The 22295-nt window shown below is 44.5% G+C and overlaps 1 protein-coding gene across 7 annotated transcripts in view; it reads left to right on the forward strand.

Annotated features, from left to right (window-relative positions):
- Positions 1-17498: 17498 nt before the first annotated feature.
- Positions 17499-22295, forward strand: part of DCDC2C (doublecortin domain containing 2C) — a 376475-nt gene continuing 371678 nt past the window's right edge. For 2 of the 7 annotated variants that reach the window (XM_029595808.1, XM_029595810.1), the window contains exon 1: positions 17503-19465. In XM_029595808.1, the coding sequence (XP_029451668.1) occupies positions 19158-19465 (308 nt within the window). In that variant the 5' untranslated portion in view covers positions 17503-19157. Of the gene's footprint in view, positions 19466-22295 lie in introns of all 7 variants that reach the window. The other 5 variants (XM_029595809.1, XM_029595814.1, XM_029595811.1 and 2 more) reach the window with 4 other exon arrangements.

Consider the following 22295-nt stretch of genomic DNA (forward strand, 5'->3'; position numbering starts at 1 on the left):
TAAGAGCATATAATTCTGAGAACAAAAACAGAGCTTGCATATAAGAATCTGGGCCTCCTTTACTAAGCTTTTTCTCATAGACACAGAGTAGGAAGGCCTTAGTTTAAAAAAAAAAAAAAGTCTTTTTTTTTTTTTTTTTTAATACATCTTTTGAAGTTTTTGGGATTGCACTATGGCTAGACAGAAATCATGTGTGCTACTTTCATACCACTCAAAATCTTGAATGTGGTAGAATAAACATGATTACCACATCCTCTCATACCAAAGCACCATTGCCTCCTACAACAAATGCTGTAAGTACGCAAAATTTTCGTTATTGGGAAAACCACTACTTATCCCTGGCTGTGAGCAGGAAGGACTGGATCTATTCTTTAGGATCCTGCCAGGTATACATTACACCTATAAAGGAACTATGCACATACTTTTACCTGCAAATAGGGCAGGCAATTTTGTAAATACCAAATTCTGCAGGTAAAGCACTTGTACATGCGGACATTTTTTATATATTTTTTTTTTTTAATTTTATTTTTATTGAATTTTAAATACTTACACAGAACTTTAGTTCAAGAAAAATACAGATAATAATAATATCTAATTAGATATACAAAGTAATTATTAAGGAACATTTTCATATCTGAACAATCATAGGAAAAAGGGAGTCCTTGATCAAATTGAGCAGTCACAGAAGAAAAAAACAAACAAACATATACTTCCTAACAAAACGCATGCCCTTAAAAGGGAGTACCTGAGCTTAACTTATTGCCATTGCCTGGGGCTCATATCAGGAATGTGAGTCCAGATATACACGTAACTGTACCGGGTCTAGGAAAATATACCTATTTTCTTGAAATATCACTATACATCTACACGGGAAGCGTAGTATAAATTTTGCGCCCCTGTTTATCACTTCAGATCTCATTTGCAAGAACTTCCTTCTTTTTTCTTGAGTCACTTTAGTAACGTCTGGATAAATCCAGATTCTGTAACCGTGGAATACTTTATCTTGATTTCTAAGAAAATTTCTTAGAACAGCATCTCTTTCTGATATAAACAAGAAGGTTACTAACAAAGTCTCTCTTGTTTCAATTACTGTTTCTAAAGTCATTTCCAGGAGTGCAGAAATATTCAAAGATTCTTCTTTTCTTACTTGTAATTGTGGATTATTTTCTGACGTCTTTTCCTTAGACCCAGGTAGATAGTATATTTTAGATAGTGCTGGCATACCCTCCTCTGGGAACTTCAAGATGTTATTAAGATAACTTCTGAATAAATCTCGTGGTGATTGTCCTTTCATTTTAGGAAAATTAAGGATCCTTAAATTCACTCATCTATTTTCATTTTCCAATCTCTCAAGCCTATTATAACAAATAGTCTCAGATCTTATTAAGTTATGTTGAATCTCCTTAATGTCCTTGATTTTTCCCTCATTCTCAGAGACTTTTTTCTCTAAAGTTAACATTTTTTCATCCATACTCCTTGTATGTTGCAAATTTTCCCTTAGTAGACTTGACATTGATTTTATAGATGTATCCATTGAAACAAACATACTCCAAATACTTTCAATAGTTATTTCTCGTGGTTTTACCAGAGGAAGAGTTCCTAAAATATGTATTCCAGTCTCACTCCTCCCTGAAGCCTCCAAGTCCCCGGTCTTACCGTCAGGCAGTTGTTCCATGGCCGCCCGGCCCCTGGAGCCTCGTTCTCCTTGGCTCTCCGAAAGGGGTAGGTCACTCTCCTCCTTTCTCGGGGCAGTAATCTTCACGGGTTCCATTTTCCCTTCCAGCTGTCCGGTTGTAAACTCTCCGGACGAGCTGAAGATATCGGTCGGTTGATCCGGGGTAAGTGGCGCGCCGGGACTGAGGGATGCCTCTTCCACCTGGGTTACCGTTGCCTGCTCAGCGTCGGTTAGTCCCGCGTTTCCTCCTGCCGGCTGACTTCTCAAGGTACTTGCAAACATCGTCTCGATTCGTGGCTGAAAAACGTCCGTTATCGGCGTCGAGGTAAGTGAAGGCTTCAATTTTGCCTTTCTTTTAGTGTGAGGCATTATAGGCAAAAAGGCAATACTTTGCAGGAAAGGCAAAGAAGAAAAAATCTCTCCACGGAGCGAGATTTGCTGCGTCCTCTCTACCGGGCAGCCATCTTGGACTCCCAGGTTAGGCCATTTTTTATATATTTTAATAGCATTTATGAATCACTTTACAGATAGAAACTATTGCTCAAAGTGATGAAAATAAATTAAACAAAATACAAAATTCACATATTTAAAACAATATTAAAAATATAACATAATTCCAGCCGCCCTGCAAATTTCTCCTCCTCTCACAGCAAGCTAAGCAAAGAAAATGGTTTTGAAAATTACCCTACTGATCACTGGATATATGAAGTAGTACTCAAAGATATTTTTCCCCTTTTTAGGCACGTTTGTCAATGCAAAGTGCATATTGTCTGCATCCTTTACACGTTTAGGAGCAACACAACCACTGAACCAATTTGCCTGAATACTGGTATGATGATGGTTCGCTGATTTGGGGAATCCCGAGTTTGGTTCAGATTGGTCCAGTTTTGGGAGCACATGAATCAAAAATACACTATATTATATAATGTGTAACTTTTTTCAACTTAACATGAAAGATAGCTGGTGTAACACACTTGATGTGTTTTCCCATCAAAATTAGATTTTAATACAACAGGAACTGAAATGATTAACTTGATCTTTATTTCTTTAAACTGAAAGGTCCAAAACACTATGGGGCAGATTTTAAAAGCCTACGTGCGTAAATCCATGTGGATTTACGTGCGAAGAGGTGTTACGAGTGCTGGGCCTATTTTCAAAAGGCCTGGTGGCATATGTAAAGCGCCAGGACGTGTGTAAGTCCCAGGGCTTGAAAAAATGGGAGGGGCAGTCTGGGGGTGTGGCCAGAGGTCTCCGTATGGCCGCTGGGCCGGGGGATTCCGCGCCGGCACTTGGCTGGTGCGCGCAACCTACGCCTGCCCAGAGGCAGGCGCAACTTATAAAATAAAGGTTGGGGGGGGGGGGGGGCGGTTTAGGTAGGGCTGGGGGCCGGAGGGAACGGGGAAAGCCATCGGGGCTCCCCTAGGGCTCAGCGCGAGCGAAGTGCACCCCCTTGCGCGCGCCGACCCTGGATTTTATAACCTGTGCGTGCATGTTATAAAATCGCGCGCACAAATATATGCCCATGCGTACATCTTAAAATCCGGTCCTATATTTTAAGAAACTTACGTTACTATTCTTTTTGAGAGTTATTTGTGATACATGATGTGTTATGATTATGTATGCCATTTTGGGATCTACACTGAACAATTGTATAAGTTAACAATAACAATTGGAAGTTTGCAGAACGCAACAACCAAAAATATGGGGTTTGAGAAGTATATGCACTTAGGCATATACTTTTGCATTTTCAAAAGTGTGCATATTTTCCTTGAAAAAATTATGCACACAACAGCAGGTGTACATGTATGTTGGAGAAATTACTTACCTGATAATTTCGTTTTCCTTAGTGTAGACAGATGGACTCAGGACCAATGGGTATACTGTACTCGTGCTAGCAGTTGGAGACGGATAAGATTTCAATCTGACGTCAGCACCTAGTACATATACCCCTGCAGGAAGTGCAGAATCTCAGTATTCTTCCTTGCAAAGCATCATGGATATATGTGTGACTGACCGATTGATTAACTTAATGTGATTACACTGATTAGATTGAATTGGTTGATCGACTATAGCTGGAGACCGCCAGTGTCCTCAACCGGAAAGCGTCGACACCCGGCAGGGTGGATGCCCTATGTTAAGTAAAACATGGCTTACCTTGATTCGATGAACGACCGTGTATAACGGCAGCCAAGGGTGGGCTGCTGAGTCCATCTGTCTACACTAAGGAAAACGAAATTATCAGGTAAGTAATTTCTCCATTTCCTAGCGTGTAGCAGATGGACTCAGGACCAATGGGATGTATAAAAGCTACTCCCGAATTGGTGGGAGGCTGCCCGTGGTCCAATAAGGATTGCTCTTGCAAATGCTGTGTCCTCCCGAGCCTGGACATCCAAACGGTAGAATCTGGAGAAGGTATGGATGGAGGACCACGTTGCCGCCCTGCAGATCTCGGCAGGTGACAGCATTCTGGTTTCTGCCCAGGAAACCGCCTGGGCTCTGGTGGAATGGGCCTTGACCTGTAGAGGTGGTGGTTTTCCCGCTTCTACGTAGGCCGCCTTGATGACTTCTTTGAACCAGTGAGCAATGGTTGCCCGTGAGGCCGCTTCCCCTTGTTTCTTCCCGCTGTGCAGGACGAACAGGTGGTCCGTCTTTCGTACTGGTTCTGACATTTCCAGGTATCTGGATAGTAGTCTGCCGATGTCGAGATGGCAAAGAGACCGGCCTTCTTCCGATTTCTTCAAACCTTCCATCATTGGTAATGAAATGGTTTGGTTGAGGTGGAAGTGTGAGACCACTTTGGGGAGGAAGGAGGGGCCCGTGCGTAGATGGATGGTCCCCGGGATGATTCTGAGAAATGGATCACGGCAGGACAGTGCTTGTAGCTCTGAAATGCAACGGGCTGAGCATACGGCCAGCAAGAACACCATCTTTAGGGTTAGTAGACGGAGAGACAGGCCTCGGAGGGGTCTGAAGACGGGTCCCGCTAGGAATTCCAGGACGAGGTTGAGGTTCCACAGGGGCACTGGCCACTTTAGTGGTGGGCGAATGTGTTTGACCCCTTTCAGGAATCTTGATATGTCTGGGTGCGCGGCTATGCTGTCGCCCTTGTTCCTGGGGCCATAGCATGACAGCGCTGCCACCTGTACCTTGATTGAGTTGAGGGACAGGCCCTTCTGGAGTCCATTCTGTAAGAATTCCAAAATTATGGGGACTTTAGAGGAGTGTGGTTCGATGTTGTGATCTTCGCACCAGGCCTCAAATACTCTCCAGATCCTTATATATGTTAGCGATGTGGAGAACTTGCGTGCTCGGAGGAGGGTATCTATTACTGCCCCCGAGTATCCCCTCTTCCTCAGTTGGGTCCTCTCAATGGCCAGACCGTAAGAGAGAATTGAGCTGGATCCTCGTGAAGGACGGGACCTAGTTGTAGTAGGTCCCTGTGTGGGGGCAGGGGTAGAGGGCCCCCTGCCAGTAGTCTTCTCATGTCTGCGTACCAGGGTCTTCTTGGCCAGTCCGGGGCCACCAGAAGAACTAGACCTCTGTGTCACTGAGCCTTGTGGATGATTGCGCCCAGCAGGGGCCATGGGGGAAAGGCATATAGGAGAGTCCCCGGTGGCCAGGTCTGTACCAGGGCGTCGATCCCTTGTGACTGCGGATCTCGCCTGCGACTGAAGTATCTGGGTACTTGGGCGTTGGATCTGTTTGCCAGAAGATCCATGTCTGGGGTCCCCCACCGATCCACTATCATCTTGAAGGCTGTGGTTGACAGCTTCCATTCTCCCGGGTTTAGGCTTTCCCTGCTGAGGAAGTCTGCCGTGGTGTTGTCCTTCCCGGCGATGTGGACGGCGGAGATGTCCTGGAGATTTGCTTCTGCCCAGGACATCAGGGGGGCTATTTCTAAGGATACCTGTTGGCTTCTGGTTCCGCCCTGCCTGTTGATGTAGGCCACCGTGGTGGCGTTGTCCGACATCACTCTGACCGCCTTGTTTCGAAGTCTGTGGGCAAACCGTAGGCAGGCTAGCCGGACTGCCCATGCCTCTAATCGGTTGATGTTCCACCCCGACTCGACTTCGTTCCACCATCCTTGGGCGGTTAGCTCTTCGCAGTGTGATCCCCATTCATGTAGGCTGGCATCTGTGGTGAGCAGGGTCCAGGTCGGGGAGGATATTCTTGATCCCCAGCTCATGTGGTTGGACTGCAGCCACCACCTTAGCTGGGTCCGAACTCTGGTCGGTAAAGGTAGATGCACGGTGTAGTTCTGGGATGGTGGACTCCATCGTGATAGGAGTGAGCGCTGCAAGAGTCTCATGTGGGCTCGCGCCCATGGTACCACTTCCAGTGTGGATGCCATTAGACTGAGGACTTGTAGGTAATCCCATGCTGTGGGCCGGGTGGCGCTCAGCAGGGTCTGTAGTCGGTCCCAAAGCTTTGATCTCCTTGTGGGGGTCAGACTGACCTTGTCCTCCTTGGTGTCGAATCGGACCCCTAGGTATTCCAGCGACTGTGATGGCTGTAGGGAGCTCTTGTTTGTATTGACTACCCATCCTAGGCTTTCCAGTAGAGTTAGGACTCTGTTGGTTGCTCGGTGGCTCTCCTCCGGTGATTTTGCTCTGATCAGCCAGTCGTCCAGGTAAGGATGAACAAGGATTCCCTCCTTCCTGAGTGTCGCCGCTACCACTACTATTACCTTGGTGAAGGTCCGTGGTGCAGTGGCTAACCCGAAGGGTAGTGCCCGGAATTGATAGTGGTGATTCAGGACCTTGAAGCATAGGTAGCGCTGGTGTTCCTGATGGATTGGGATGTGCAAGTAGGCTTCCGACAGATCCAGGGATGTGAGATATTCTCCTGGCTGTATTGCACGTATGACTGACCGCAGGGTTTCCATTCGAAATCTTGGGACCCTTAGGTGTCGGTTGACCGACTTGAGGTCCAGGATGGGTCTTGGATGGGTCTTGGGTACGATGAAATAAATGGAGTAATGCCCGGAATTTATTTCCCGTGTTGGTACCGGGGTTATGGCCTCTAGGGTCAGGAGTCTGGTCAGAGTTGCTTCCACTGCCGCCCTCTTGAGGGGGTCGTGGCAGGGAGATTCCATGAACTTGTCCGGAGGGGTTCGAAGGAAGTCCAGGTAGTACCCTTCTCTGATGATGGCTAGGACCCACTTGTCCGAAGTTATCTCGACCCATCTGCGGTAGAATAGGGTTAGTCTGCCCCCTATGGCTTCTTCCCTTGGATGGGTCGGCTGAATCTCATTGTGGGGTGCGACTGGGGCCTGGACCAGAGCTGGTTCCCCTCCTGCTGTGTTTGTTCCGAAAGGACTGGTTCCTGCCCGTAGGGCGGGGCGCTTGGTAGTTGTTCCTGTAAGGGTTGAAGCGCTGTGAGCTTCTGCCTCTGGAGGGCCTGGGAAAGGAACGCTGGTTTCTCTTCGTCTTGTCTTCTGGTAGACGAGGTACTGGAGAGTCGCCCCATTTGTTAGCCAGCTTCTCTAGTTCGCTGCCGAACAGGAGGGATCCCCTGAAGGGCATTCTTGTGAGGCGTGTCTTGGAGGAGGCGTCAGCCGACCAATTTCGCAGCCAGAGTTGTCTCCTGGCTGCCACTGTGGATGACACTCCTCTGGCTGCCGTGCGTACTAGGTCGGAGGCAGTGTCAGTGAGGAATGAAAGTGCCGGTTCCATGTCTTCCCCCGGGGTGCTGTTCCTGGCTTGGGATAAACAGGAACGTGTCACCACTGTACAGCAGGTCACAATTTGTAGAGACATGGCTGCCACCTCAAAGGCCTGTTTCAGTATGGCTTCCAGGCGTCTGTCGTGTGCATCCTTGAGGGCCGCTCCTCCCTCCACTGGTATGGTGGTGCGCTTAGCGACCGCGCAAACTATGGCGTCCACCTTGGGGCACGCCAGAAGCTCCTTGGTTGGTGGGTCCAGGGGGTACATGGCCGATAAGGCTCGACCCCCTTTGAATGAGGATTCCGGTGCATTCCACTCCAGGTCAATTAGCTGTTGTGCTGCCTGTAAGAGGGGAAAATGATGGGACGTCTGTCGAAGGCCTTCCAGCAGGGGGTTCATTCTAGGTTCCCCCGGGGTGCCTTGGCCCGGGATAGCGAGTTCTGACAGGCATTGAGATACCAGGTCCGGAAGCTCATCCTTTGAGAAGAAGAGTCTCATGGTTCGATGCGGCTCCGTCCCCGAGGGGAGTTCTCCCTCCTCGAGGGGCTCAACTTCTTCCTCGGAGAAATCCGTTTCCCCGTAGGTGGGGCTTCTGGGTGGTGGGAGCCTTGCCAGGCCTCGAGCGCCCTGGGGCATGAGGATCTTCTGGTGCATATGGATGGCCGGCCCGGGGTTCAGTCTGCATCTGAACAAAGGCGTGAATCCCTTTAAATAACTCCACCCAGGAGATCGATGCCGGATCTAGGTTGAGGGGCGCCGGTTCCCTGGGGGTCCCTGTCTGTGGGATGGATTCACTGGGGCCAGCTAGGTCCGGGATGCCCCCTGAGGAGCTAGCACTGGGACCCAGGTGGGACTGGCCCTGGACTGGATCTCCCAGGGCCTCCTCACAGTGTGCGCATAGGGCGTCCGCTTCCTCGCTCTGTGCGGCTCTAATGTGGCATGCAGGGCAGAGGCCTTGGGCTTTTATGCCTATCTCTGGAGGTGCCGCTTCTGTGGACGCGTAAGCTCTTATGCGCTCCATTGCGTCTGGTATATGCATGCCGGTTTTGCTCCGAGCCGTAGATATGCGCCTTGTACTGTGCGCGAAGCTTATGCGCGGAAGTTTTAATGTGCGCCTAAGAATGTGCGCCCAAATTCTTGGGCGCCTATAATGCGCGCCCAACTATCGGCACCTAAAATACGCACCCAAAAATTGGCGCCTATAGTACGTGACCAATTATTGGGCGCCTAGCTTAAAATATGCCCCCAGCTGTTTTCGGGCGCCTATATGCGCTAAGCTTAATTTGTGCGCTCGATCGGGCGGCGAAGAAGGCCAAGATGGCGACGGCGAGCGTGTGGGCAATATGGCGACCTCCTTGGAGGGTCTCCACGTGGGCAGACCCTGCTCCTCCTCGATCTTCGGAGACCGGTTAAATAGAAGTTGTACGCCTTACTTTGTCTTCGGCGCTTCCCGGTTTCGTCCCGGGCAGTCTCCGGCTGCGGGGGGAGAGGGTAAATACCTTCACCGCCGCGCTCGAGGGGATGCACCTGCTGCCTCTCAGCCGCGCCCGAACTCCTCTCGCTTGGGGGCTAAGTCCTGGCCGCGATTCGGCTCCGGACCGAGGCTGCCTCTATGCCGCGCCCGAACCCTTCTCGCACGGGGGCTAGGTCCCTGCCGCGATTTGGCCACCGGACCGAGGCTCTTACCTCCGAGGGACCACGGAAATCACCTCGGGAAACTCAACTGGAAGAGGGACCCGAGGGTATCACCGCAGGAGTGCGGGGCTCGTCTTCAGGTAGGGTTTTGTTCTTTAAATTTGTTCTAATGCTCGGCGAGCGTGAAGATAGTTCCTAACTGCTTTGGAGACGGAAAAATACTGAGAATCTGCACTTCCTGCAGGGTTATATGTATTAGGTGCTGACGTCAGATTGAAATCTGATCCGTCTCCATCTGCTAGCACGAGTACACTATACCCATTGGTCCTGAGTCCATCTGCTACACGCTAGGAAATAAGAATTTTACCAGTGATTAGTACAGTAAAGGCACACCTGGGCATGACCTACTTCACTTTTCAATTGATTGCTAGTTCTTTTGATATATTGTAGCCGAACCTTTTGCGGCACCTGTTAAAATGTACTATAGTACGCACTCAATCACCTTAATTTATGTGCCAACATGTAAAGCATTGCGATGGTATTTACTTAGCGACGGTATAGAAAAGATTTTAAATAAATAAAATAAATAAATAATTGTGGTTGGGCCCTTGGCAATAGTGATCATAATATGATCAAATTTGAATTAATGACTAGAAGGGGGGCAGTAAGCAAATCCATGGCTCTAGAGCTAAACTTTCAAAAGGGAAACGTTGATAAAATGAGAAAAATAGTTAGAAAAAACCTGAAAGGAGCAGCTACAAAAGGTAAAAAGTGTGCAAGATCTATTAGTTAAAATTTGTAACCTATCATTAAAATCATCCATTGTACCTGAAGACTGGAGGGTGGCCAATGTAACCCCAATATTTAAAAAAGGCTCCAGGGGCGATCCAGGTAACTATAGACCAGTGAGCCTGACTTCAGTGCCAGGAAAAATAGTGGAAACTATTCTCAAGATCAAAATCATAGAGCATATAGAAAGACATGGTTTAATGGAACACAGTCAACATGGATTTACCCAAGGGAAGTCTTGCCTGACAAATCTGCTTCATTTTTTTGAAGGGGTTAATAAACACGTGGATAAAGGTGAACCGGTAGATGTAGTGTATTTGGATTTTCAGAAGGTGTTTGACAAAGTTACTCATGAGAGGCTTCTAACAAAACTAAAAAGTCATGGAATAGGAGGTGATGTTCTTTCGTGGATTACAAACTGGTTAAAATACAAGAAACAGAGAGTAGGATTAAATGGTTTATTTTCTCATTGGAAAAGGGTAAACAGTGGGGTGCCACAGGGATCTGTACTTGGACCGGTGCTTTTCTATATATATATATATAAATGATCTGGAAAGGAATACGACGAGTGAGGTTATCAAATTTGTGGATGATACAAAATTATTCAGAGTAATTAATTAAATCACAAGCGGATTGTGATACATTACAGGAGGACCTTGCAAGACTGAAAGATTGGGCATCCAAATGGCAGATGAAATTTAATGTAGACAAGTGCAAGGTGTTGCATATAGGGAAAAATAACCCTTGCTATAGTTACATGATGTTAGGTTCTATATTAGGAGCTACCACTCAGGAAAACGATCTAGGCATCATAGTGGATAATACTTTAAAATCGTCGGCTCAGTGCGTTGCAGCAGTCAAAAAAAGCAAACAATGTTAGGAATTATTAGAAAGGGAATGGTTAATAAAACAGAAAATGTGATAATGCCTCTATGAGGAAAGGCCGAAGAGGTTAGGGCTGTTCAGCTTGGAGAAGAGACAGCTGAGGGGGATACGATAGAGGTCTTTAAGATCTTGAGAGGTCTTGAATGAGTAGATGTGAATCGGTTATTTACACTTTCGAATAATAGAAGGACTAGGGGGCATTCCATGAAGTTAGCAAGTAGCATATTTAAGACTAATTGGAGAAAATTCTTTTTCATTCAACGCAAAATAAAGCTCTGTAATTTGTTGCCAGAGGATATGATTTTTTTTTTAACCCAGTTAGTGTAGCTGGGTTCAAAAAAGGTTTGGATAAGTTATTGGAGAAGTCCATTAACTGCTATTAATCAAGTTTACTTAGGGAATAGCCACTGCTATTAATTGCATCAGTACTCCAACATAAACATACAAGGGAATGTTTGCTTGGTGGTAATCTTGTACGGGGGTTGTTCAATGAGGGTAACCGATTTGCAGTTATCCTCTCGTGAACCTCCGTCTATTATTCTTTTATGAAATTGAACAATGTCTCACAAACTCTTTTTTAATTTTTTGAAATTTCCAATTTTTTCTAAAAATCCCTTCTCCCCTGCTGCTTTTCCGTCCCACTGTTATCTTGTTTCATACTTATCGGAACGTCGCCTCTGTAGTGTCTTATGGGTACACTACAGAGGTATGGGTACACTACAGAGGCGACGTTCCGATAAGTATGAAACAAGATAACAGTGGGACGGAAAAGCAGCAGGGGAGAAGGGATTTTTAGAAAAAATTGGAAATTTCAAAAAATTAAAAAAGAGTTTGTGAGACATTGTTCAATTTCATAAAAGAATAATAGACGGAGGTTCACGAGAGGATAACTGCAAATCGGTTACCCTCATTGAACAACCCCCGTACAAGATTACCACCAAGCAAACATTCCCTTGTATGTTTATGTTGGAGTATTTTTGAGAAGGGAAAGAGGTTGGTTAGTGACTAATTAATTGCATCAGTAGCATGGGGTCTTCTTAGCGTTTGGGTAATTGCCAGGTTCGTGTGGCCTGGTTTGGCCTCTGATGAAAACAGGATCCTAGGCTTGATGGACCCTTGGTCTGACCCAGCCTGGCAATTTCTTATGTTCTTATGTAAGAGGCGTGGACATTGTTAAAAAAATACCATTCTAGAAGCACAGTCCAGAGGTATTCCACACATTAAGAAAGATGGAAGGTAAAACGATTACCGGCATGGTTAAAAGGCGAAGCTATTTTGACCAAAAGATCTTCATTCAAAAACTGGAAGAAGGATCCAACAGAAGTATAAAGCATAAGCATTGGCAAGTTAAATGTAAGACACTGATAAGACAATTTGAAAAGAATTTGGCCACAGAGGCAAAAACCGACAGTAAAAACCTTTTAAAATGTATCCAAAGCAGAACGCTTGCGAGGGAGTCAGTTGGACAGTTAGATGATTGAGAGGTTAAAGGGGCACTTAGAGAAGATAAGGCCATTGCGGAAAGATTAAACAATTCTTTGCTTCGGTGTTTACTGAGGAGGATGTTGGGGAAATACCCGTTCCGGAGAAGGTTTTCATGGGTAATGATTCAGATGGCCTGAACCAAATCATGGTGAACCTAGAAGAGTAGTAAATCAGCTGGACCGGATGGTATACACCCCAGGGTTCTGAAGGAACTCAAAAATAAAATGTCACATCTATTAGTAAAAATTTGTAACCTATCATTAAAATCATCCATTGTACCTGAAGAATGGAGGGTGGCTAATGAAACCCCAATATTTAAAAAGGGCTCCAGGGGCGATCCAGAAAACTACAGACCGGTTAGCCTGACTTCAGTGCCAGGGAAAATAGTGGAAGGTGTTCTAAAGATCAAAATCACAGAACAAATAGAAAGACATGGTTTAATGGAACAAAGTCAGCATGGCTTTACCCAAGGCAAATCTTGCCTCACAAATCTGCTTCACTTTTTTTGAAGGGGTTAATAAACATGTAGATAAAGGTGAACTGGTAGATGTAGTGTATTTGTCAAATGCCTTCTGAAAATCCAAAGTTGCTCATGAGAGGCTTCTAAAAAAAGTAAAAAGTCATGGGATATGTGGCGATGTCCTTTCGTGGATTACAAATTGGTTAAAAGACAGGAAACAAGAGTAGGATTAAATGGACAATTTTCTCAGTGGAGGGGGGTGGGCAGTGGAGTGCCTTAGGGATCTGTACTGGGACCCGTGCTTTTCAATATAATTTATAAATGATCTGGTAAGAAATGCCACAAGTGAGGTAATCTAATTTGCAAATGATACAAAATTATTCAGAGTAGTTAAATCACTAGCGGATTGTGATAAATTGCAGGACCACCTTGCAAGACTGGAAAGTTTGGCATCCAAATGGTAGATGAAATATAATGTGCATAAGTGCAAGGTGATGCATATAGAGAAAAATAACCCATACTATAGTTACAAGATGTTAGGTTCCATATTAGGAGCTACCACCCAGGAAAGAGATCTAGGAGGCATAGGGGGTAATACGTTGAAATCGTTGGCTCAGTGTTCTGTGGCAGTCAAAAAAGCAAACAATGTTAGGAATTATTAGGAAGGGAATAGTGAATAAAACAGAAAATGTCATAATACCTCTGTATTGCTCCATAGTGAGACCGCAACTTGAATACTGTGTAAAATCCTAGTCGCCACATCTCAAAAAAGATATAGTTGTGATGAAGAATGTACAGAGAAGGGCGACCAAAATGATAAAGGGGATGGAACAATTCCCCTATGAGTAAAGACTAAAGAGGTTAGGGATGTTCAGCTTGGAGAAGAGACGGCTCAGGGGGGATATGATAGAGGTCTTTAAAATCATGAGAAGTTTAGAATGGGTAAATGTGAATCAGTAATTTACTCTTCCGGATAATAGAAGGACTAGGGGGCACTTCATGAATCGGAGAAATTTTTTTTCACTCAACTCACAATTAAACTCTGTTGCCAGGGGATGTGGTTAGTGCAGTTAGTGTAGCTGGGTTTAAAAAAGGTTTGGATACGTTCTTACCTATTAATCAAGTTGACTTAGAAAATAGCCACTGCTATTACTAGCATCAGTAGCATGGGTTATACTTAGTTTTTGGGTATTGCCAGGTACTTGTAGCCTGGATTGGCCACTGTTGGGAACAGGATGCTGGGCCTGATGGACCCTTGGTCTGACCCAGTATGGCAATTTCTTATGTTCTTATGTGTCAGCCATGGCAAAGGTTCTCAATGCCATCTCAGATGCATCTTAGACCGACTGGACTAGATGTACTTCACACTCCTCTTGTCTGTTTTCAGGGAGAAACTGGGTGAATTTTGCTCTTTTTTCTACAGTGTTCAAAATCTGTAAGGAGGAACATAATAAACCTCTAAGAGGGATGGTAGAACTTCATTGGGTGGGAGGGGTGGGGCTCAAACCCTCTAGAAATTATTTCTTTCACATTTCTAATAAAAGAAAATGTACACATTTTAAATTTTTGGGTCAATTTTCCAATTTTCTCCACAGGGATATGTTGTCCTTGTTAAAATTAGTGAGATTTGGGTGGACCCATGGACACTGTGGCAGCTGACCACGCTCACGGGGGCAGTCCCGTGAGGGGCCACACGTCAGGCTCAGCTGAGGACACACAAACACAGAGATTGATCTTTATTTAAAGAATGTTGTGTAGCCACCAGAGGTGGCAGTGATGAGTAGTTGAAGTAGCCCGGCTGGGCTAGTATCCCTCAGGCGCTGGAACAGCGACTCCTCCGGTAGCAGTGCTGTAGTGGAAAGAACTGAGAATAATTAGTACAGTGGAACATGAACAAGCCCCAGAATGGAGAACCCCAGGATAGGAAGAGCAGGCCCTCGAGGAGCGAGTACCTGATCCCTGAGAGCCTTGAAGGAAATGTACTCACCCAGCGGTTCCACGTAGGAGATGGCACCAGGGCTGGAACAGAGGTAGGCCCTCGAGGAGTGAGTACCTGGTTCCAGGGAAAGCTCTGAGGTGGAGATGGTAGTACTCACTGGTGTTGAAGATAGCGAATCCTTCCAGGCAGAAGAGAAGGTAGGAGCAGGCAGCGAGTCGGGGAACATGGGCCCTCGAGGAGCGAGTACCGGTTTCCTGATAGTGACCTGAAAAGCAAGTGAGGCCCCCGAGGAGCGGGTACCCTGTAGGCGTTAAGAGTCCAATGAAGATTGGAGGCATAGTAGCTGGGTACGGAGAGCAAATCCCATCCGTAGAATTCCCCTTGCTAACTCAAAGGCTAGCAAACAGTGTAGGCTTTAAATATCCGGGCAACATGATGTCATCACAGGGGGACGCCCCTGAAGTTTGCGCCAAGTAGGAAATAAGAGCGAGGGCTGCACAGCGCGCGTGCCCTAAGGTACAGACAGAGCATGGCGGGAGGCAGCGCCCAAGCCGGTCCGGGGACGCCGGAGAGGACGGCAGACAAAAGCGTCATCCAGGCATCCATTAACAGCAAGAGGAGGAGCAACAAGAGAGAGATAAGAAGAGTGCAGCCGTCGGGAAGGGACGGTTGCAACAGCTCCTTTACAATCTTGTACGGCAACAATCTTGAATATAACCTGAACAGGTCCTAAGTTCAACAGCATATGCTTTCAATTTCTTATGGTATCAGAGGAAAACATATATAGTTGATTGACACATCCAGTCTATCAGGATTTCATTTGAGTGATCATTGACCAAATTTCCTTAACAGATATTCTGGGGTACCTGGGGTTTTGCAGCCAGGCTAAACTTTACTGGTAAATAGGAACAGGTATTATCAGTCTGACTCCAGCACAGCACTAAGCAGGCTCTAAACTCCTCCTTGCTCCATTGAAGAGTCTGCCTTAGCCTATCTGCCACAGTTATCGCGCCCAGTTCTCAATCTTATTCCCAACCGGGCTGATGGTGGATTCTGATGGTCCAAGGCAGCTGCAAATGTTTTTCACAATTCTTCCGGCAGCATGCTCACAGTTGCAGCTCTCTTCTTACTAGCCAAAGTGAGTGGGGGGGAGAAGAGAATCTTTCCAGAGTGCTCAGAGATGTCTCTGTATCAAACAGGCCTGCAATTATTTCTTCAGCCTGCTCCTTAGCTTCTCCTGCAGAGGTTCCCAAAGCTACCACACACACACTGAATTAAGGATAGTAGTCTGGGCAGGGTGGTTCTTGCCTTTTGCTCTTTTCTTTCCCATGATGCTCATCGAAAAGTAAATTTACGAAACTTCAATTCTCTAGCACAGCACTAGCACACTCTGCGGAGCCCATGGAAAGGTGCAGAGAGACAAAATTTTGAGGAAACTTTAATTTCCTCAGACAATTTTGATTTAATTGTGATATTAGAGACATCTGAAGAAGAAATTAAAACCAGAGGTATTTTGTTGGCCACAGTTGTACTCAAGCCCTTTTTCAATAATAAAGGCTTCTTCTTTTATAGACAAACACTATTCACTAACCAGATGGCTGGGTACCATCCAGCAAGGTTATGGGGACCTAGATGGTTGGATATTCACCAACAGTTTTAATAGTTTTGGTAGTATGTTTAGATTATGATAAAGCTTGGTTAACACATGGGTGAAGGGCGGAAGAGGAGGTGGCTAATTATAGTGCCATGTATGCTCATCTACCCAGAATGGTAGAGAACCAAGGAGAAACTAAACAAAAACTGAGTTAGATAAGGACTGATATGCTAGAAGCAGTCTACATGGGATATATCCTTTACAGGGTGCACCTGAATAACTAGCAGACTAGATGGGTGAATTGTTTTGTTTATCTTTATCACATTACGTTACTATATTAAAAGCAAATAATTGGGTACCATTGGATTAAAAAACAGATTGCATGTGCCACATCACTACAGTGAGATGCAGCTGGTGGATTAATTATGGGAGTAAGAAATCTTAGCTCATAAACAGGCCGATACAGTACAGTGTGCTCCGGTGGTGTGCACTGTTAGCCCGCATTTGGCCGCGCGTTTTCGACGCACTATTTTTACTCCTTATACAGTAAGGGGTAATAGCGCATTCTCCTAATCCCAATAACTATTCTGATCTTTTCAATATTCGACCTCAGGCCCAACTCATTCAATTCCGAATATATATTCTCCTAAATTATTTTGTTTAAATTGTACTCTCCTTACTCCGTTGAAGTTATTTATTGTTCTCATTAAGTTATTTTATTTTATTTTTCCAAGTTAAATCTTCCCTGTTCTCTGTAAGACATTATTCTACATTCTGTCAATTTTATTGTTACAATGTAAACCGAATTGATTAGTAACTTTGTTGCTAGAACTTCGGTATATAAAACTGTTAAATAAATAAATAAATAAATCTAATGCGCAGCCAACCCCCCCCCGCAACTTATTGCGCCCACAACATGCAAATGCATGTTGAAGGCCCTATGATCAGCCAAGCCGCACATTTTAATTTCTGCCAGCACCAGGAAAGTGTACAGAAAAGCAGAAAAAAAAACTGCTTTTCTGTACACCCTCCGACTTAATATCATAGCGATATTAAGTCGGAGGCCCCAAAAACAAAAATAAATCTAAAAAAAAACAATTTTAAATGTGCCCGCGGCCCGGTAGACGGATGCTCAATTATGCCGGCGTCCGTTTTCCGAACCCTTGGCTGTCAGCGGGCTAGAGAACAGACGCTGGAAAAATTGAGCGTCCGCTGTCAAACCTGTTGACAGTCAAAAAGGAGGCACTAGGGACAACACGGGCACTCATTTAAATACTTGATCATGCGCCCAGGAGAGTGGCCTGGGTGCGCGTTGGGAGAGCGGGTGCTCGCCTCGGAGTGCTGACTCTCCCGCGGGATTTACTGTATCGGCCCAAAAGAGGGTAATGGATGCATGGAAGCAAAAACTGTATATGAATTCAAGAAAGCGTGGGATAAATACAGGGGATCCCTAAGGGAGAGATGGGAATTGTAAGAGCTAGATTATTTGGATGGATGGGCAGACTAGATGGGCCATATAGTCGTCTTCTGCTTTCACAATTCTCTGTTTCTATATAAATACCTCTTCAAAAATCACTATTGTAATTACCTTATAACATTATAAATAATTTCTTTAGGAATCAGATTACAAATGAAAAAAACTGTCAAATTCCCTCAAACAAAACCAAAAGCGATATTAAGCTGTTACCAAGTCCATAAAGCACAAAACTTGTAAATCAAAAATCTTCAATTACCTTCTGTCATACAGATGTAATGACAACTGGTGTTGCTTAGCTTGACTGTCTTTATTTATGTGAGAAAAGAAAATATTGAAAATGCTTGATATACAAGCTTTGGGCTTGATGGACTTGGAAATTGCACAATTTTTTTTTGACATTTTTTTCAGTTCTGATTCCTAAGAAAGTTATAAATAATTTTATAAGAGGGTTACATTAGCAATACTTCAATACAGAAATTTTCTGTATAACCAATGTTAATCTATTTGCAGATATCAAATGCTTTAAAGGGCTTTTCTTCATATTTTAACTTAATTGCATGTACTCAATTCCTCACAATGTTTGATAGTTGAAATAAGTGTGTGTAGTTTAATTGTAAGGTTTTCATTAGCATGGATACTTCACAAGTCTATGTAGATTGTGGTCATTTATTCATTTTGTAAGAAATCTTATCTGCGTGCAGGATGTCTTAAGCTGTGAACATCTGTCCCTTGGTCGAGATATTTTCAAGCACTGGGTCAAACAAGTAGGCAGTAGGGGACTAGTGAAGAAATAATACAATTTAGTCTATTACATGTTCAAGCAAACTGGTGACTTATCAATCAAGGCCTGCAGCTGCCTATAGGACATTGTGTTATACAAAGAAGTAGCAAGTCAAACTTCATCACGATGTAAAACACAGCTCATTCTAACACATGGTCCTGAATGATTCTTCCAAGGCTTATTCAATTTAGCTACTAATCTTTCATAACGTGCTTTGTTATCTAAAAGGTAAAGGGCCTACAAATCAGATGCTATATTTGGCCATATACAGCTTCTAGTAAGGCGTCTAGTACCAGTTTGGAATCCTCCACTTTGAATAAAGGCGACGTGGATACATGACGTCGGTATTTGGTTCTCCAAACAAAATGGGCCCCACGGTTTCCGAAAATCAAAGTTCTTGATACTCGCCATGTCATTCCCTCTTTTCCGGTTTAGTTGCTACGGAGAGTGATGTCACAGAATGACACACCCGCCTCACGCTTGCCCCCATGACATCATTAGTGCAACCACAAGGCGCTGAAAAAGTCTCACATCACAACACTCTGCCGGCCGCAAAACCTCTAGCAACGAAGAGGCACTACAATCACCTCATGCATCAAAAAAGGCACAACGCAAGGGACGTCACCCCCTCACCCGCTTAGCAATCTCCCGCAGGATGTCCATAGTAGAAGAGACGCCAATAAACAGCTCGGCTTTCCCACCCTTCCACACAGCCATCGCTACTTCCAGCGTGCTACTAAACGCCGCCGGCCCCCCTCTTCTTTCTCTCCCATGGCCAGGCTATCGACTGATGAGACATATTATGACCGTTATCCGACGCAACTAATCCCGGCCCGCTCGGTGCTGTTCTACCGCAATGGGGACCCTTTCTTCGTCGGCCGGAAGTTGGTAATCAACGGACGGCACGTGCCCACCTTCGACGCCCTGCTGTCGGAGTTGACGCAGCACGTAAAGGTGCCGCAGGGGGCCGTGCTCCGGCTCTACACGCCGCGCGAAGGCCACCCGATAACTGCCCTTGACCAGATCCTGCCGGGTGAGACGTATGTGATATCGAGCAAGGAACCTTTCCAGAAGCTCGAGTAAGTGATGTCATAGCAAGGCGAGGGCGGGAAGAGAGGTGATAAGGTGGGCTTCTGGTCGGTCAATGTATGTAACTCAGTTTCCGTTAACTTTATTGGCATGCTATTTTTTTTTTTTTACAAGTGTTATCGAAGCAAACGGGATAATTTTGACACAGCTTGCGTAAAGTTTGCAACAGAAATTCGCCAGTTTTCAAAGCGGCTTACATGCATAAGGTCACTTTAAATTGTCCCAAGAAAACTATCCCAACAAAGTTACGTTCTATGGGGAAAAGTTTTCAGGGAAATCAATGCGTGTACTTTCTCCAGTATACTTAATTATATACTCATATCGGCTAGGAAATTTTCAAAAGGACCATTTCATTGGATAAAGCACTATTTAAATTCGACACTTTGGAAAATACCATCAAAGGGTTTACAATGAAAAAGCGTACAAATATCGAAATGTTAGTTACAATAAAAAAATTACAGGGTACAGAAAGGAGTGTGAGCTTGCACTATTGCACGAGGCGGGCTCTGCTGGAGTGATGCAGTGATATCCTGGAAGGGCACAACTTATGATTATGAAAACGAAGCGAGGTGGAGCAGAGCTGGTGACATCCCTTTGAACAAGAAATTCATGTGCATGCTTGACTAAACTTGAGTGTGGTGACACATCAGCAGGAATCAACGAAAATATATTTAGGAATTCTACATTTATTGATGCTTTATACATTTTTTTTTTAATTTAGAAATATGTATGGAAAACTTGCTTGTTTCATTGCAGGTACAGGCAGAGAACAAGTTAGCAGGCTGTTTGTCAGAGATTTTAACTGATAGGGAAGAATCTAGATACTCCCTCTAAAGTAAGGCTTCCTAAGGTTTTAGACAACAGGACCCTATTTTTTTTTTAATTCTTTATTTATTCAATTTTTCTTTTAAATTGGAAAAACTTGATAGAACAGCTTAGAGAGCTGAGATCCAAGATGGCGGACGCATAGTCAGCAGGGTGAACACCGTCGGGCTGAATTTCTAAAAGAATTACCTGATATTCGTTTTTTCCTGAATGGGAAGGAAAAGGAAACCTCGAGCTGGGAACTTCCCTGCAGCACCCGCTCCTGCTACCTTGACTGGCCCGATGGACGCGCACATTCTGCGTAGCAGCCCGATATCGGGGCCCCAGCCGCTGGAGGGAGGGGAACTGGAGCTCTCCTCTCTCCCTGACTCAATTTCATCCTTGAGCCCTGAAGAGAGATTGCCACCCGAAAATCCTGCTCTCGCCAGGAGCAACCGTGAAGTGGAGGGAACGCCGACGGCCCATGCGGCAGTTGGGACGTTTACAGCAGGGTCCATACCGGCGGCATTGGTGGTGGAGAGCCCAGGATACATACTGGGCCAATGGCAGGATATCGAGCAAGGAGCTAGACCGAAGGAACCTGGTCTAGTCAGCAAAGGTACTGTTCCCAAGCAAGTTGGTGGGATTTCAATTTTAACTTCAGTAACAAGGCCTTCTGTTTTCACTTTGGAGAACATCTGGGACGCTATTTTGGAGTTGAAAACTTTGATAACTCAGCAAGTCTCTATTTTAACCCTGAAATGTGGGGACTTGGAGGGTAAAATGACTGAGATATCTAATATGACTACTGAATACGAACAACAATTAATATCGGTGAGGGTTCAATCTAACTCTGTACAACAGACGCAAACAGCATTAATGAAGGAAAATATAAATTTGAACATGAGGATAGAAGCGTTAGAGAATTCTGTAAGAAACAGGAACCTCAGATTAATAAACTTTCCAAAACTGCCACTAATTCCTCCCAGGGAGATGTTCAAGAGGTACCTGGTAGAGGTATTGAAGGTTCCAGAAAATGTGATTCCTCCGGTTTCAAAAATATATTACTTACCACAGTTTAAAAAGGCTCCTGAGAACCAACGTGGAGATCAGGCTGAAGATGAGGTGTTTACACCATTAATACCAGTGAGTGAGCCTACTTTAGATGTGTCTGCACTGCTGGAGACCTCTGATACAGAGATGGCTGTACCCGCTACTTTAATTGTAACCTTAACTTTAGAACCGGATAAAGAATGGTTATTAAAATTGTATTTTCGTCATGGAACCGAGCAGTTCCTACACCACAAGGTTAAAATATTCCCAGACGTTGCCAGACAGACTCAAAAGAAAAGAAAACAGTTTTTGTTAATGCGAACACAAGTGCAACAAATTGGGGGAGTATTTTTCCTTAAGTTTCCATGCAAATGCATGATTAAATATCAAAATAAATCTTATGTTTTCTATAGTCCCCCCCCAACTTACCCAGTTTTTGGTTGGGAAAACACAACCTACTGTACTTGATGGGAATCCTTAGGTATAATAATCCTTGCTTATCACAATATATAAATGGCTGTTATTGTGACTATTGCTATTTCTTATAAATATTTTCTTTAGGTTGAGAGATGGATCTTCTCTGTTTTGAGGACTTGAATATAAAGATTGAGAGTAAATTGTACTGTATGTATGGTACATGTTAAAAATATTTCTTTGATAATATGGAGATACACTCATATCTTTTACTATTTTTCTGTAAAGATGTAATGTCTTGTATAATTGAAAATTGCATAAATTAAAAAAAAAAATTGGAAAAACTTACATTGACCATATTGGTGATATTAACATTGTATAATAATAATTTCACAATCTTTAAAGCAACTAATCACCCTCATAATAATATCATTCAAGTCATCATTTAGCAACTAACTTCATAGGTAACTTGAAGCCCGGAGGCAAGTGAAATACATTGAGGAGATTTAAAAAAAAAAAGAAACTAAACAATTCTTCAAGGGCATTAAC

This window comes from Rhinatrema bivittatum, chromosome 3 (assembly GCF_901001135.1).
Source record: "Rhinatrema bivittatum chromosome 3, aRhiBiv1.1, whole genome shotgun sequence".
In the NCBI taxonomy this organism is placed as follows: domain Eukaryota; kingdom Metazoa; phylum Chordata; class Amphibia; order Gymnophiona; family Rhinatrematidae; genus Rhinatrema; species Rhinatrema bivittatum.